This window comes from Loxodonta africana, chromosome 23, assembly GCF_030014295.1.
Source record: "Loxodonta africana isolate mLoxAfr1 chromosome 23, mLoxAfr1.hap2, whole genome shotgun sequence".
Taxonomy (NCBI): Eukaryota; Metazoa; Chordata; class Mammalia; order Proboscidea; family Elephantidae; genus Loxodonta; species Loxodonta africana.
In genome coordinates this window covers 72,635,300-72,651,912 of record NC_087364.1, presented here as the reverse complement: position 1 = coordinate 72,651,912, position 16,613 = coordinate 72,635,300, and the positions used below count along the sequence as shown (strand labels likewise).

At 39.1% G+C, this 16,613-nt stretch overlaps 1 protein-coding gene across 1 annotated transcript in view; it reads left to right on the top strand.

Moving 5' to 3' along the window:
* The window catches only part of PLCH1 (phospholipase C eta 1), a 255,742-nt gene that overhangs the window by 173,656 nt on the left and 65,473 nt on the right, over positions 1-16,613 (top strand). The window contains exons 5-7 of the mRNA XM_064275637.1: positions 978-1,107; positions 3,737-3,907; positions 16,209-16,302. Of these exons, the coding sequence (XP_064131707.1) occupies positions 978-1,107; positions 3,737-3,907; positions 16,209-16,302 (395 nt within the window). The remainder of the gene's footprint in view (positions 1-977; positions 1,108-3,736; positions 3,908-16,208; positions 16,303-16,613) is intronic.

Below are 16,613 nucleotides of genomic sequence, written 5' to 3'. Positions count from 1 at the left end.
TGAGACCTGGCTTTCTTACTAAACTTACTAAACTTTAACAGGTTTCTCCCTCTCTTCTAGTTTCATGTCTTTGTCTGATATGATGAGATTGAGTGGGTTGGATGCAGAAATGAGAATGAGAAAAGAGAATTGAAAAGAGCAGGTCGTTTGGGGTATTGTGAAGGTAAAAGGATGCTAGATGGGTGAAAGGGCATGGAAGGAGAAGGTAAGGTCTAAATGTGGAAAAGTGTGCTTGGACTTTCATTGCACCAGAAAGAGATTCTTCAGAAAGAAAGAAGGAAGAGAGGGGGGAAAAAAAAGAGAGATTCTTTGACAGAAAGTGTTTGGGAGCTACCATACTGGGCCATTCTTGCTGTCTACATGCCCCATAAATGGAGATTCCAACTGTACAAATGGAACTAATAGGGACGCAAGATTTGTGTTACTATCACAGTAATACAACCGAGAAGACCTGGGCAGGAAATGAGAAGTAAAAAGTCCTAATGTATAATGTCAAATGTTGTTAGGTGCCATCAAAACGATTTTTGTTTTCTTTATGTAGAAAGTCATATAGAACTATTTTAAATTTAAGGAGCCTGCTAATGGAGAAGCAAGTTAAGACAGAATCATCCTACTAGAGTAGAATTAGAGCCGGTAATGTGGTTTTTTCCTTAGTTGAAATAGGTAGTGTGTTCTTGAAACAGTAGGTTTTAAAATTTAATTTGGATAATATTGATAGCATGTTTTGAGTTAAAGAACTCTTGATGTAATCTGGTTTGATTCTGACTTCACAGTGAATGGGAGCGCCTGTATACACACCCGCCCTGTTTCTTTTTGTTGTCACTGTTAATGGCTCACCAAAGCTGTAGGTTACAGGACCTTCTCAAGAGTTTCTTCTCAAGTTCAGGTGTTACTGGTAAATGTCCTTGAGTATATTCCAGGAGGGAGCAGCTTTTATTTTGATGAAAGCCCAGCTGTTTTCCTTGACCTTTTTGCACATGGGTGAAGCAAACCTTTGAGGAAGCTGATAAGAATGGGGACGGCTTATTGAATATTGAAGAGATACACCAATTGATGCATAAACTAAACGTCAACCTGCCCCGAAGAAAAGTCAGACAGATGTTTCAGGTGCGTTTTCCAATTGCTTTGGCCTTTACGTAAAACACACATTGGGGAGGTTATTGATGTACTTTGGTATATTAAAGGGCTGTTTTGTTTTGTTGAAAACTAACATCACCTGATCTCTATTGTTTTAGTTTTCTTTGATGAATAGAGGCATTTGCTTCATCAAGGAAAACACTTCATAAACTTAACACACCATCCACAATTTCACTTCCTGAATTGCCTCTTTGTTGTTGCTGTTTTCAGACAGTAATTATAAGCACTTTACCTGACACTTAAATAGTACAGTAAACTTGTTCAAGAATTTAGAGGGGACGATAATATGTCATCTACCTTCTTCCCAGAGCTGTTGCGAGGTTTAGAGTAAAGACTAAGTAACATAAAAAAAGAATAGCACTTGTCTCCAGTGGAGCCCTGGTGGCGCAGTGGTTGAGAGTTACTGCTGCTAACCAAAAGGCCAGCAGTTTGAATCCACCAGCAGCTCTTTAGAACCCCCATAGGGCAGTTCTGCTCCATCCTATAGGATTTCTATGAGTTGGAATTGACTCAATGGGAACGGGTTAAGTTCTCAATAGCCCTCAGTTTAGTTTCAAATGAGTCTGATTAAGATTTAGAATCCACGAGGCTTAGAAATGCTAAGCTCTATCGCTTCTACCATTTAGGGAGCCCTTCAGAAATTATAACCAACTGCTTGTTGATGTCAGACAAGATGCTCTTTCTCTGTTGGTGAGTATTTGAGCCCAAATGTACTGGACGCAACCTTATTCTGTGGTGTCCGGCTGGCATTATATTTAGTTCCGAGGCTCAGGTGCAGGAATGGGCTCTGTTAAGTTTGTCTTGGCAGAGACAATGTTAGACTATTTGTAATTAGTAGAATATTAATTACAAAAAGCTGTTCTTTGTAGGTAAGTAATATGCATCTGTAATCCATGTTCTGCAATGATTTTCTATTCTAGGTTACAAGGCCAGTGTTATGTTGTACGTGTAAAAACAAGCAGAGAGGGTGGTATTTTATTATGTTCTCTGTTTCACGCCTCATTTGTTTCCTAACCACTGGCTCTTAGAGGGGGTAAAGGCAGGAGCAACATGGGGCATGAGTTGTGACAACAGATGGGACCTGGAGTCTTGCTCGGTTCTGTGACCCCTTAAGGTGGTCCTGCCCTTGGGACACTCATGGTTGGAGATTGTTTACATTGTGGGCAACTTGATGCCATTGCGCTGCAGGGCAACAGAAGGAAAGGATAAAGAGAAAGGAACGCGATGTGCCATAAAGGGGGCCCAGGGACGGAGTGAGAGACTTTGGCGGGGAAATGAGTTATCACAAACAGAGTGACCCCCCCACCCCGCCCCGCCCCGGTCATCTCACTTTTGTCCTCTGGTAAGCCCCATCTCAGGGTCTCTTCCTTTTCATAGGAGGTGTTTACAGCATGGGGGGGCGGGGAGGGGAAGTTCCTAATTTAATAAAAGAGGCCAAGCTCAAGAGGAGGGCCAAGTCTATATCTATAAGAATGATAGTCCTTTTTAGAAGTAAGCTGTTGGATTATTTTTACTTTCTTTTATAGTTTTTTCCCCTCCAGACATCTGTTTATCTCCAAACTATCCAGTACTTACAGGGTAAAGAAGGAAATGTTTATGTTAAATGTCTTCAAAGTAAATGCTTTAGACAAGTTTGAGGACAGTAAGAGTCTCTTTTATGACCTTAGGTATGAAAATGTGTCAAGCCTGAAGTGACTAGGTAAGCAAGCAGTTGTGCCTGCTGTGTGAAGAAATTTTCCAATGTGGGCCTTGCGTCTAGAAGGTTCTGTAAATGCTCAGAGTGGGAGTGATAAAGACCCAAGACCTGAGCACTATTTCAGGAACGTTCTTCTCTTAACTGTACTGTTGCTAGACGTTAAAGCCTTCCAAGTGTTTATTTTCTTTGGTGCAATGCAAGATTCAGTTTTTTTTTTAAAGTATTCTTTTGAGGTATACATAGCCTCTTTTGAAGTCTTTAGATGCTATCGCTTAAACCTTAGAGTTTTACTCTTCTTGGTTAGGCATTTACAAGGAAGTTCTGAGAAATGTTTTCTCTCTATCAAGATTTAGATATTTTGAACAAAGTCGTGGCAGAAACATGACCATTATATCCAGTTCTTTAGAATGTAAAGCATGTCCAGCCAAGAGCCTCACATGACAAAAATGTTCGTGCTCTTTAGACCAATTTATCTCTACCTTTGAAATGGCAGAAGACAATACCAACCAGCCTGACGTAGAAACTGTGTATGGCTTAAATATTGGTCAAACAATATGCTGATAGCTGACCCAAAGCTAAAAAAAGACAGGATTTTCAAAGCTTTGTTTAAAATGACGTAACAGTTGCCGATTATATTTTCTACTTAAAAATGTTATTTCCAAATGCATAGCTTACTTTGCTGACTTGCTGAAAGTGGCTTGCATGATGTTTCTTCTAATTTGTTAAAATTCCTTTGCAGCCTAACAGGCAGTTTTTGTAATGTTCCGTGTATACTTAAGGACAGTCTGTATTCACTATTTGTGAAACATGTACTAGCCTTCTTATGGTCCATTATTATCTCCCAGTACTGAATCCCCCCGTCAGACTCTTACACTGCCTTGTTTTTTTCTGTGCCTCTTTCAGGAAGCTGATACGGATGAGAATCAAGGAACTCTGACATTTGAAGAGTTTTGTGTTTTTTACAAAATGATGTCATTGAGACGGGATCTTTATTTGTTGCTCTTGAGCTACAGTGACAAGAAAGATCACCTAACTGTGGAAGAACTGGCTCAGTTTTTGAAGGTGGAGCAAAAGGTATCATCAGAGTCCTGAATTTCTATTCACTTAGAAACTCCTGGGAAAGACACAGAAGTTTTTCCTGGAGTAGGCTGTAGTTAACACTTTAAGACAGGAAATACGTCTCACAATTCCACAAAAAATCTTATCCCTGAGTCCTTTAAAACATGTTCCTGGAAGTTTTTAAGGAGAAATGATAAATTGAACACTAGCTTATATAATTTTCTTACCTTAAATATATTGATTGTAGATATGCATATATTTCCCCAGATAAATGCATGTTAACTCATATTCTTTATTTTAAGTACCATGGTAATTCTTTTTACTAATAATATAAAAAAAAAAAAATAGCTAGGTATTTATTAATTCAACTACTGTATAATTCTTAACTGGCAATATAGTAGGTCATTGATAATTCTAAGAGGAAACTGTCATTTTATGAGATGAGAAGACTAAGTAAATGAAGTGCTGATGAGCACAGTGAACCCCTGAACTATATTTAGAATAAGACCTTTACATTTTAATATCACGGAGATTGAATTATGGTTAACAAAGCTAGTCTTATTATCATTGCTTTTTTAAAAAAATTGCCTCAGATTCTTTTCATTCCTCTCTAAAGTACAGAATAAATGAAAATTTTTCTAAAAAGTGTTAACCTTTCATATTAGACATTTTTGAAGGGGGCGGGAAGGCTCTTGGTTTTGTTCTAGTCAGCGATGTTTCCTTTTCATTTTCTGTAGGTTTATGGGCTCGTAGTTTTAATATAAAGAGCTATTTACCCTCTTTATCCATTTTAAATACTAGGCATTTAACCGTGTCAAAATCATAAAAAAATATTGAATATTTGAATTTCATGGTACAATAATTCATAGAAAGAATTCTTTCTACAATGCCCACAAAAATAATTGTGTACTTACTTCTTTATGCTTATTTTAATTACAGCTTTTACTGAGATATAATTCACATACCCTACATTTTATCCTTTGCAAGTGTATGATTCAGTGTTTAGTATATTAACAGAATTACACAATCATCAAAAGCCAAAACCAAACCCGTTGACATTGAGTCGATTCTGACTCGTAGCGACCACTATAGGACAGAGTAAAACTGTCTCATAGGGTTTCCAAGGAGCAGTTGGTGGATTTGAACTGGCGACCTTTTGGTTAGCGGCCAAGCTCTTAACCGCTGCACCATCAGGGCTCCATACAACCATCACCTCTACCTAATTTCAGATTTCCATCACCCCAAAAAGAAACTTGCTAACCATTAGCAGTCACTCTCTTTCCCTTCGTCTTCCTAGTCGCCACAACTACAAATCTACTTCCTGTCTCTATGGATTTGTTTGTTCTGGATATTTTCAATGAATTGAATCATGTAACATATGGCCCTTTGTAATGGGCTTCTCTTACTTAGCATAATTTTTTCAAGATCGGTCCATGTTGTGTGCATCAGTACTTAATTCCTTTTTATTGCCAAATGATATTCCATTCTGTTATAAACATTTTCTTTATCCATTCATCAGCTGATGCACATTTGGGTTGTTTCCAGTTTTTGGCTATTCTGAAGAATGCTGCTATGAGCCTTCATCTGCACATTTTTTGTGGACATATGTGTTTCTCTTGGGTAGATACCCAGATGGAATTGCTGGTCATATGGTTTGAGCACGTCGTATAATCTGGGTCTAAATATCAAAAGGACTTCGTGTGAACCAGAATGAACTTCTATATTAGAGCCTCGATGAATAGAGCTAAGGTCAATATTTTGATAATCAGGGGAAATAAATTCTTACTAACAGTAATGAAGCACACCTGACCAGGGATGGATTGATGACTTTGGCAATTGTAAGTTTCTCTTCTTGGAGGCAATGACAGGGGTGGAGAATGTTATTAAGGAGGTTGAATCATGGGTGACAAGATGCCGTGGTGGCACAGTGGTTAAGTGCCCCACTGCTAACCGAAAGGTTGGCGGTTCAAACCCACCAGCCTCTTTGTGGGAAAAAGACATGGCAGTCTGCTGGGAGACCCTATGGAGCAGTTCTGCTCTGTCGTACAAGGTTGCTATGAGTCGGAATCGACTAAATGGCGAGAGGTTTGGTTTGGTTTCTTGGAATCATGGGTGGATGCTTGAATTAGTGAGATTTCAGACTGACTTACTCCCTTGTATGAACACATACGATTTCCCAGGCATTGTGCTAAGTTTTGGGAATAGACAAAACCTACCCTCAGATAGCTCACAATAAAGATAAAGATATAGATATAGATATAGATATAGATATGTTGATATTTTATAAATTTGAGTCAATGATATAATGGAAGAGAATGCTAAGAAGTGAAATGACACAGTTTTAAAGCTTACCTGGGCTTTGCCTTTTTGAGGCAGAATAAAAATAATTATAATCATTGTTCTGGTGCTATTTCTTCTGGATTTCTTCTGTTTTGTTTTGTTTTGTTTTTTAAGAAAAATACCTTTGTTTAGATGGCAAACATATTAGCAAAACATTGTTATTATTAATTAATGTACATGTAATCATGCTCATTTAGTTTTAGCCCCAATTTTAATTAAATTGAGATTTTTGAAGTGACTTTCCATTTGGAAGTCATTAAGTTTTTTCACTTTCTTTAATTTTGCTCCCTTTTAACCTAGAAAATTACCCATTTTATTGGAGATACCCTAAAGCCTTCTTGACAATTATGATCTGAACTAGTAGGACCTGCAGATTTTTAAGTGGAGAGAAGGCCCACTGATTTAAAATCTGCCTGGATTGAGATGGATAAACATTTTCATAGCATTTAAATGTGATTTTTAATTTTTTTCTCTCATGTAGATTAATTTGATGATCACATTCTGCCACCTTTTACTTTATCAAAAATGAAAAAAAAAAAAAAAAAGTAGAATGTATTTGTTAAACCCAAATCCATACAAGTATTTCTTTCTCTGAACTATTTACTTACTACTGAGCTTCAGAACCAAGATGTTTTTATGGTTTTTGAAAAATATCACCAGAACGCTATCCAAAGGTTTCTGTTAGGTTATAATTAAGAAACCAGTGAAAGAATGTTAGTTATAATTCAATAAATTATTTTTGGTGCTAATATGATAGGTACGGAATGAAAGCTTAGTTTTTTGTTTGTTTTTTTTTTTTTAGCATTTTTTGGATGGCAGTAATGAATATTTTTCTATATGTTTATTTTTATTGTATTTCTTGAACTTTGAAAATTCCTCTAAAACATAGAAAAGTTGGCCGTATGCATTCTGTCCTGTTTTTCTATTGTTTTTATTGTGTGTGTGTGTGTGTGTGTATGACTGAAGGGAGAGACAGACTGGCAAAGAAGTAGCAGAGACAGACAGACTGATGTCCACTGACCAACTCCATGTAGAGATCTACTTTGTTCCAGTGCTATTGAAGACGTAAGCACGGGCACCACCCTGCTTGCTCTTACTTGAGATAGGGGATATCAAAGTAGGAACTAGTCTTAATTCTTTTCTTGATGTCTCTTTCAAAGCAAAATCCCCAAAGTTTAATGCATTGAACGTCCCATATTCTGATAATGGGTTTCCTTTGTTTTCTTCATCAACAGTACTAATGAGCTCTTCCCAAGCAGGCTGACATTTCATTTGGCGCTAATGGATTTTTTATTATTATTAGACCAGGTGGTAGAATGGGATTGAGAAGACCTAGACACACAGCCTTGCCTACTCTGTGACTTTGATCACTACTCTTTAGCCTTTCACCCTTAACTTTGTGAGTTATATAATGCTTTTGGTAGTAATAGTCCTCTGGGAAAACTGGTGTGAGGATTCAGTGAGACGGGGATGTAAATCCACTTATGCATTGCCTGGCAGAATAGCTGCTCAGTAAATGGCGATATTGACTTAATAGCACAGATCTGGCCATTTCCGGGGAGTTACATTAAATTGCATGTGGGCAAGTATCCATACACACACTTTGCTGTAAAATTCTATAATATAAACCCATTGCCATCAAGTCGATTCCGACTCAAAGTGACCCTATAAGAAGAGTAGAAGTACCCCGTAGGATTTCCAAGGCTGTAAGTCTTTACAGAAGCCGACTGCCGCGTCTTTCTGCCACAGAGTAGCTGGTTGGTTCAAACTGCCCACCTTTGGGTTAGTAGCTGAATGCCTAACCATTGTGCCAACATGGCTCCTGGTAAATTTCTAACCTACCTCTTGGTAATATTTTACTTTACCGTATTACCACAATCACATACATTTTGGTAATGAAAGATTTGGCTTTTGTGAACTTTTTTATTGGTTAAGAATTAAGTCAAATAAAAAACCAAACCCATTGCCATCAAGTCAATTCCAACTCAATGACGTATAGGACAGAGTGGAACTGCCCCGTGGTGTTTCCAAGGAACAACTGGTGGGTTTGAGCTGCTAACCTTTTGCTTAGCAGCCGAGCTCTTAACCACTGTGCCACCAGGGCTCCTAAGTCAAATAGTGCCAGCAGACTGTTTTAGCAGAATCAGTTATGTCAATTAGTTTGATAATTTGGCAAACGCAGAGATTCTTTGCTAAAACAGTGAGCTATAAAACAGAACATGGGAATGGAAAACTTTTTTTTTTTTTTTTACAAAAAACTTGTCACTTCTACTCCTCAATTTCCTGCTCTTATAATTGTTCTCTATTCTCACCTGGAAAACTCTTCATGGTGAGGTGGGAGGAGCATTGACCAGGAGCCCAGAAGACTGGGTTGGGTGATCGTGGGCAGGTCAACCGTTTATGTTTCTGCACCTTGGTTTCCTGATTTGTGTGGAGTGAGGACGGCACCTACCTCTCTTATCTCACAGTGTCCAGTAGAGGACTGACGAGTGACGACCATGAAAGCCCTCTGACAGCTACTCAGAAGTGCAGCAGTGTGAGGAGTTACAATTATAATGTTGGAAGCTCTACTGACTTCAAATTGATTTGGACTGGTGAAATTAGCCCAAATCTTTTGAAAAGCAATAGTGGATGTCGCTTGCTAAAGGATTTCTTCCTTTTCCTTCTTTCTTTTGTGATGTTGCCATTCTGCCAGTCAATTTTAGCCGGGAAGGACAGCAGCCAGTGTTCTGTGCCATCTGTGCCAAGATGATTACTTGAATCATTTTAGTTTCCTAAATTAGCTTGAAGCTACACATGGGCCTGACCTGAAAGAAATTTACTTTAAAAGTTATCCTACAAGAGGCAGGAACCATAAAGGAAAATATTCATGTAGTGAAACTTTAGATGTGGTCCAGCATGTTAAACACCATAATATCGAAGTCGAGCAAAAACTGGGACACTATTTGCAACATACAAAAGAGAGAAATGGTAAATTTCCTTAATATGGAAAGTGCTCTCATAAGCCAGTGAGAAAAAGAAAAAAAAGAATACCCTAGTATAAAAATACGTAAAACATTTGAAAAAAAATTTACACAAAGCGAAACCTATAAAAAATATTCACCCTTCATTAGCAATTAAAAAACATAAAACCAAGAGACCAGTTTTCACCCATTGAATTAGTAAAGTTAAAAAAAAAAATGCCACCAAATGTGTCCATGTTTTATATTTTCAGTGAAGTTGTGGATTGATATAATCTTTCTGTAACCCAGTAGGGCAACTTTATACCTAACAAAAACATTATTATTTATAAAACTTTAACCAAGCAATTTCTCTTCTCATAATTCATCCTAAGGACATAATTAAGTAGGTACAGAAAAAAAAAAAGTTATCAAGCTGTACATTTCAGCTTTAAAATTGGGGAAATTTGAACACACCTGGATATATAGCAAGAGAGTCATTAGTCAAGAGTTCTGTGGTATTTTAAGCTTTAAAATGGAATTTTCACAATGGGACTATTCTGAGGGGATTTCACAGTCCATATAGAAGTAATTCATTAGTTTCTGATGGCATAAGATTGCTGTAGACGCCAGAGTATTCAACTTTTACAGGTTTAATTGGTTGTGAAATGAAGTATCACATGTGCTGTCAAGGGTTAGGTGAAATCAAATATTGGCCCGCGGGTCAGATTTTTTTTTTCACTGACACTCTGTGAAAATTGAATTTATACCTTTGACAGGTCCGATTGCTGTCCAATTAGGACTTTCGTCCTCAAGATATGGATGTGATAAAGCGTTAATTCTCGTGAAGAGGCTCCAGTTAATCAGGAAGCCAGCTGGCCTCGGTTTCTCTTTCCTCACTTCCTTGCATCCACAGATAAAGGTCATAGACATCACTAGCCTGTGCTTTCAAAGTACTAGATTTGTTTGGGATTTTTTCCTTTCATTTTTTCCCCCTTCTGTTTGCCATACAACCACCTCCTTCTCCTTCAGAGTTCCTGTCCGTTTCTTGATACCGGGGGCTGAGTGTTGTTTGAGCTCAGCCCTTTGCAGAGCTGTGATTCAGGAGTGATGATTTTTCCCCCATCCTTCTTGACAGCTCTTCTTAACAATCTCTACCCTTCTTTTGAAGAGCCCTGAGTGTCAGAATCGACTCGATGTCAGTGGGTTGGGTTGGAGTGGCGCAAACAGTTGAGCTCTTGACTCCTAGCTGAAGGTTGGTGGTTGGAACTCTGCACATATGGGGTCACCATGAGTCGGAATCAGCTCCATGGCAGCTATCCACCACCACCCTCCTTGTTTCCTTTTGTTTCTTATGGAATGGGGAAGGAGGAAGAAAAGGCACGGATGTTGAAGCACCGTATTAGTCTGAAAAACCTACTGGCTATTAACAAAGAGCAAAGGTTATCTTCATACCAAAAAAACCAAACCCATTGCCATCGAGTTGAGTCCATCCTATAGAACAGAGTAGAACTGCCCCATAGGGTTTCCAAGGAGCGACTGGTGGCTTTGAACTGCCGACCTTTTGGTTAGCTGCAGAGCTTTTGACCACTGTGCCATCAGGACTCCTTGTAAATGTTAATCACATGTGAATACCTTCACAGCAACATCTAGACTAGCATTTGACCAAACAACTGGGTACCATAGTCCAGAAATGTCGACACGTAAGATTAACCATCACGGGAGGTTAAAGAGAACAGGAGATGGGAGAAGGGGAGTTGATTGACTTTTGTATTTCAATTCTCATTGTTATGGGATTTCACCTTATTAAAAGTCAATACTTAATGCCTGAATTTTGGTAGAAAGTGGATATTTTCCCCCTATTAATTCTTACAAAAAAAAAAAATTCTTACAAGGTACCCATAAATTCATGACCTTCCTGGAATGGCTACTGAGATTTTCATCAATGAATATTTTTCAAATAGGATGCTTTTCGTTAATATGTTTTGTTTGTATCTTGAGCTAGAGATTTGTTTTCCCTTTACTTGTTCTTAGCTCCATCCCAGGATGACAGCGTTTTGTTTAGATCTGTGGGCTCCTGGTAGAATACCTGAGTCCCGGTCAATTTCCCTGCATCTCTGAACCAACAGCCTAGTAAAGTGACTAGTTGCAGTGTGAACTCAGTTTTCCCGTGGCACATAAATTTTTTATCAATTTCATTTCATGAGCAGTTATTTATGTTTCAGATTGCTAGTGGTAAACCTTCAAGGCTAGAGCAGATTATGACTGCTGAAAGCCTGCCGGTTTCAGTACAGTTCCTTGCAGCGTGTTTTCATGTATTCATGGTGTCTGCAGGTGGTGTCTGGTAATGGTGGATCTCTGATGGGAGTAAGATGGTAAAATTTACCCAAAGGATACATCAGTCATTATGCAACTAATTTGGAAAAAAGAAACAACGATGTGCATTCTTTAAAATTCGTTAAAAAAAACCCCAAACTCGTATAGCAGATCTGCTTTCCCCCACAACAAATTTAAATGCAATTAAATAAACTGTTTAGAAGTTAGATTTCTCTAAAACATAGGAATCGAGCTTGAGAGATGATGGAATCTTTGAGAAGTGGAATTGAAATATGAAATATGGGCTCAGAAGGGTTAGCTTCCTCTATCCTTATTCGTTAGTATTTTTTAAATGTCAGTTAGATTGTGGGGCTGAATGGATTTTGGATCAAAATATCACCTGCATTATGTTGGTATTTAATTAAAGAAATTATTCCTGAAGAATTTTACTTTTCCCGGTGACACTAAGTATGCAGCATCCATATACTAATCAAAATCAAATCCTTTGCTGTTGAGTTGATTCCAACTCATAGTGACCCTGTAGGACAGAGTAGAACTGCCCCATAGGGCTTCCAAGGAGTGGCTAGTAGATTTGAACTGTCGACTTTTTGGTTAGGAGGTGAGCTCTTAACCACTGCACCACCAGGGAGGGGTCCCAATGTTCCCATAGCAACCTTGAAAGTGGCTCAATAATATTAGCATACATTGCCTTTCTGGTGCCACATGTTGTTCTTATGGATATTGATTTATTTAATCCTCACTAAAAAAAAAAAAAAAAAACTTTTTTTTTTTTACTACCCTGTAAAGTAACCACAGAGAGGTTAAGTGACTCGTTTAAGATCACACTATTTATAATGCGAGCTGGAATTTGAACACAAGCAGCCTAGCTCTGGAGTTCAATGTTATGCTAGTTGCCCTATCTAGCTTTTCATTTTTGTTTTCCCTTTGTGTGGAATCCCTGGGTGTTACAAATGTTGGAACGCATTTGGCTACTAACAGAGCAGTTGATGATTTGAATTCATCCAGGGATACTTTGGAAGAAAGGCCTGGAAATCTACTTCCCAAAAGTCAGCCATTGGAAACTCTTTGGAACACAGTTCTATTCTGATACACACTGGGTCTCCGTGAGTTGCAGTCAACTGGACGGTAACTGGTTTTTTAACCTCCGTGCTCTTGAGTGGATGAGGAATTGAATGAGATAAACTGCTGTACTCAGCAGTGCAGAGAGCTGAGCAGGGAATAGACTGTGCCGTGACATGCTGGGTTCCGAAAAGCTAAACTGAAGCAACGTGTGATGGAGAATTCTGACAATCACAGGGACGTTTTTCATATTGGGGGTGTGTACAATGGTGTGAGTAGTAGTGTCAGAGCCTGTCTAACTTTGGGGTGCAGGGGGAATAATGAGAATCAAGATCAGCCCAAAGCTGATTCCTATGAGGTGGTCAGACTTGGGTCAACTCTCCAAACTTTTTACCAATTCTGACACCAGCCATTCCTCCCATGGCACCCTCTACTTCTCTGCTGGGTTTGATAATCTGTTGCAGTGTCCACACAGAACTCAAACTGTACTTACAGTTAAGTGGTTTATTAAGGAAGTAACAGGGTACAACTCAGGAGCAGGGTCAGGAAGCATGCAGGCAAAGACTGGAAGACTCCCCTGAAAAGGAGAGCACACCCCTCCCTTCTTTGTACAGGACAGCTCTCTCAGCTCCTCTTGGCAGTGCAAACAATCATCTCGCTTTCACAAACACCCCTCTAGGCTGCACAGGCATCCTCTAAGCCCTCTAAGTACAGGTTCCTCTTGGCCCCCTAAGGAGAGGCTCCCCTTGGCCCACTGAGGACAGACTCCTCTTGGCCCCCTCAGGACAGGCTCTCCTCGGCCCCCTCAGGACAGGCTCCTCTTGGACCCGCCATCTGTGTCCACCGACTCTGCTGTAGGACCCCTTCTGGGTCTGTCGCTATCTTCAGTGTCATAGCCTTTGACCCATGTTACAGCTCTTTTAGGAGGTTCCTTGCCTCTTCTCGCTGTGCATCTTCTTTATTTCTTCTTCTTCTGTCTGCTTCCTGTCTGAAAAACCTCTGTGGAGTTAGCTGCATATATCCACAAACTGCTTGTCAATTTCAAGGAATGCCTCCTCCCCCACAGCTGGCCAATCCCGTATCCTGGTAGGCCTCAGGCATGTCATTTGCATAGTAGGGTAGTAACTTCATTTGCATAGCCTATAGTCACCTCATTTGCATACCATATAGACCAATGCCTGAAAGGGGCATACTAGTCACAGGACAGGCTGCAGCCCAGGGCCAGACAAAAAAGTATCAAACCACAAATTGTTTATAGCTTATCCAGTAAATGCCAATCAACTTGGACAAAATAACAGACCTTCTGGTGTACGAAACTAGGGCAAAGGTAACTCCTCAGGGGTTGGGGCAAAATCTCTCAAGCTGTTTTTCTAAAGAACAAAAGCAAAAGGCCCATAAAGGAACTTGTTTCACCTCAGGGTGCCAAGGCTGCTGTGGACGTGGATGGCCTTGGTTTGGTTTCCAGGGGGTTGACTGTGTCTCTGAATGCGGAGAACTGAGATCACGGAGCTTGGATCTTTATTATTTGCTTATGATTTCCGCCAGGTTAGACATTGGAGTTGCTTAGAGCATAGTTTTTAGAATAAGATATTTTAAATCCTTGCTGTGTTGTGATGTCATTGATGACAGACATCTCCATTGTTCACTACTCAGTGTGTTTCTTTGACACTGTTTTTGCTTCTTTATTTTGATCTTGACTTTAGAGTATCCCTGGGTCTGGAATAACTGCTGGTCTAGAAGTAATTTGACAAGGTAAAAGGCCTAGAAATATATAGCCAACTGTGCAAAATTACATTTTTACTTCTACATTGGTGATTTCTACTTCTAGTGCTTCAGAATATTTTGAGGAAATTGATGAAAGTCTCAAAATGAAATTAATTTTATTTTTAAATTATCAATTAGCGCTTCTAAGATTTATGAGAATCAATGAACAGTTAGCAGTAGCTCCACACAAATGGAAATGACCCGTTAGGGCCTGCCCCTGCCATGTCAGTGTGCGTAATAGAAGCAATATAGAAGCTATGACATGGGGCTGCAGTTGTTCCCTTTCCCTTTTACAGGATAGAGTTCTTTGTTGTCTGGTTTTTGGGTGATTTCTACAATATCACATGTAGCTAGGCCTTGGTGTATTCTTTTATGGATTTTTGTTTTAGAAAAATATTGTGGTATCATTTATAAGTTTGTCAGTGGTGGTATTCTTATCTTTATGTAGCTGGTTCTTAAAAAATGTTGAATGGGTATTTATCAACAAATACGATCTCATTCCACTATACTGTTATAAAATTTGGATTCTTCCATACTGTGTCTGAATTTCTTTTACACCTTCTATATTGGGTACCCTGTGCATTCCACCAGGTGTTCTCACTGGGAATATGGAGATGAATGTTTCTCCACGTAGTTCATGGGTCACCTAAAATACTTATTGAATATGCGGCTCTCATTGGAAACCCTGGTGGGGTGGTTGTTAAGTGCTACGGCTGCTAACCAAGAGGTCGGCAGTTCGAATCTGCCAGGCGCTCCTTGGAAACCCTATGGGGCAGTTCTACTCTGTCCTATAGGGTCGCTATGAGTTGGAATTGACAGCAGTGGATATTGGCATTTAACTTTAATTTTAGAAAGTCCTGTGTGAATTTCTCTACTTATATGTGAGTGAACATGTGATACATGTCCGTGACACGTATCAGTTCAACAGAGTATGATGCTAGGCACCAAATCAGAAGTGGATCTGAGAATTTATGGCTAGCAGAAGTGACTAGACATAAGACTAGAAGTGACTAGACATAACTATGACATGAAGTTGAACACAGTCAGTATCATGGCGGACTGCTCTTGGTGATTCAGTGGAGGGGTCTAGAGACATGTACACAAACAGGTGAATTTATCTAGACATATCCTGTTGTAACAGGAAATTTTCTTTTTAAATATATTTATGATCAACAGACTTCAGCATTTGGATAGGAAACATTAATTTTGCATATAGCTACTAGCTATATAGCAAGTGGTTTTCTTGGCAATGGATTTTTTTTGATGATTGATTTTATTAATTTTATTGCTTTATGGAGAACATTTATCTAGTAGCTGAAGGGCTGTTTTCACTGATTAAATATGAAAGGTGCATAGGAAAACCGAGATCACGATCATTTTCCGAAGATAAAATACCTGTAAATAGTTATCTCATACACTGTGCGTTTGACCACTTAGCGGGGGTATCAAGAGTCTTCCAAAATCAGTGCATGTCTTTTTAGTGTTGAACGCTAAAAAAATGACACACATATCTCATGACAAAGCAGGACATAAGACCCCATTTCAGGAGAGTATTCATTATAATTATATTTCTTACACAGACAAATATGTACAATTGTATGCGTTACTCAGATGCATTTTTGGATGTATCCTAAGGAGGAGAAATTCAGACCTCCTCTAGTCCAGTTGATGCGGGGAATTGCTATGAAGCAAGGAGAGGTTATGCCCGCAGTTAGAGGTAAAGCTAGCTCTCACTTTGATGCCCGGATTCAGGAATCTTTCCATAACACCGCACCATGCTGTCTTTAAAACAAGGAAAAGTGTGCCGAAAATAAAATCAGTGAAATGATTGACTAATAGAAACACTGGGTGCTGTACTAATGTTCTGTTTTTTTTAGATGAATAATGTGACTGCAGACCACTGTCTTGACATCATAAAGAAGTTTGAAGTTTCAGAAGAAAATAAGGCAAAAAATGTTCTTGGCATAGAAGGTAAAATATTAATATTCTTAATTTCTCAATTCAGTTCTACCAAGTTAAGTTCCAGCAGAATTTTTATGTATAGAAATCAGGAGATATCCATGGAATTACAGATCATTCAAATAAAACTCACAATACACACACACACACACACACACACACACACACACGTTTTCCTACAAAGCAGGGGCCATGACATCACTTCCTCCTTTGCAGTAACCGGGAGCGTTTTCATCTCCAACCAGGACAACCTGGTGCCGCTATGTATGAGGGATGCCACAAAATATTTGGACTTTTCTCAAATGACTGCTTCTTGGAAATAG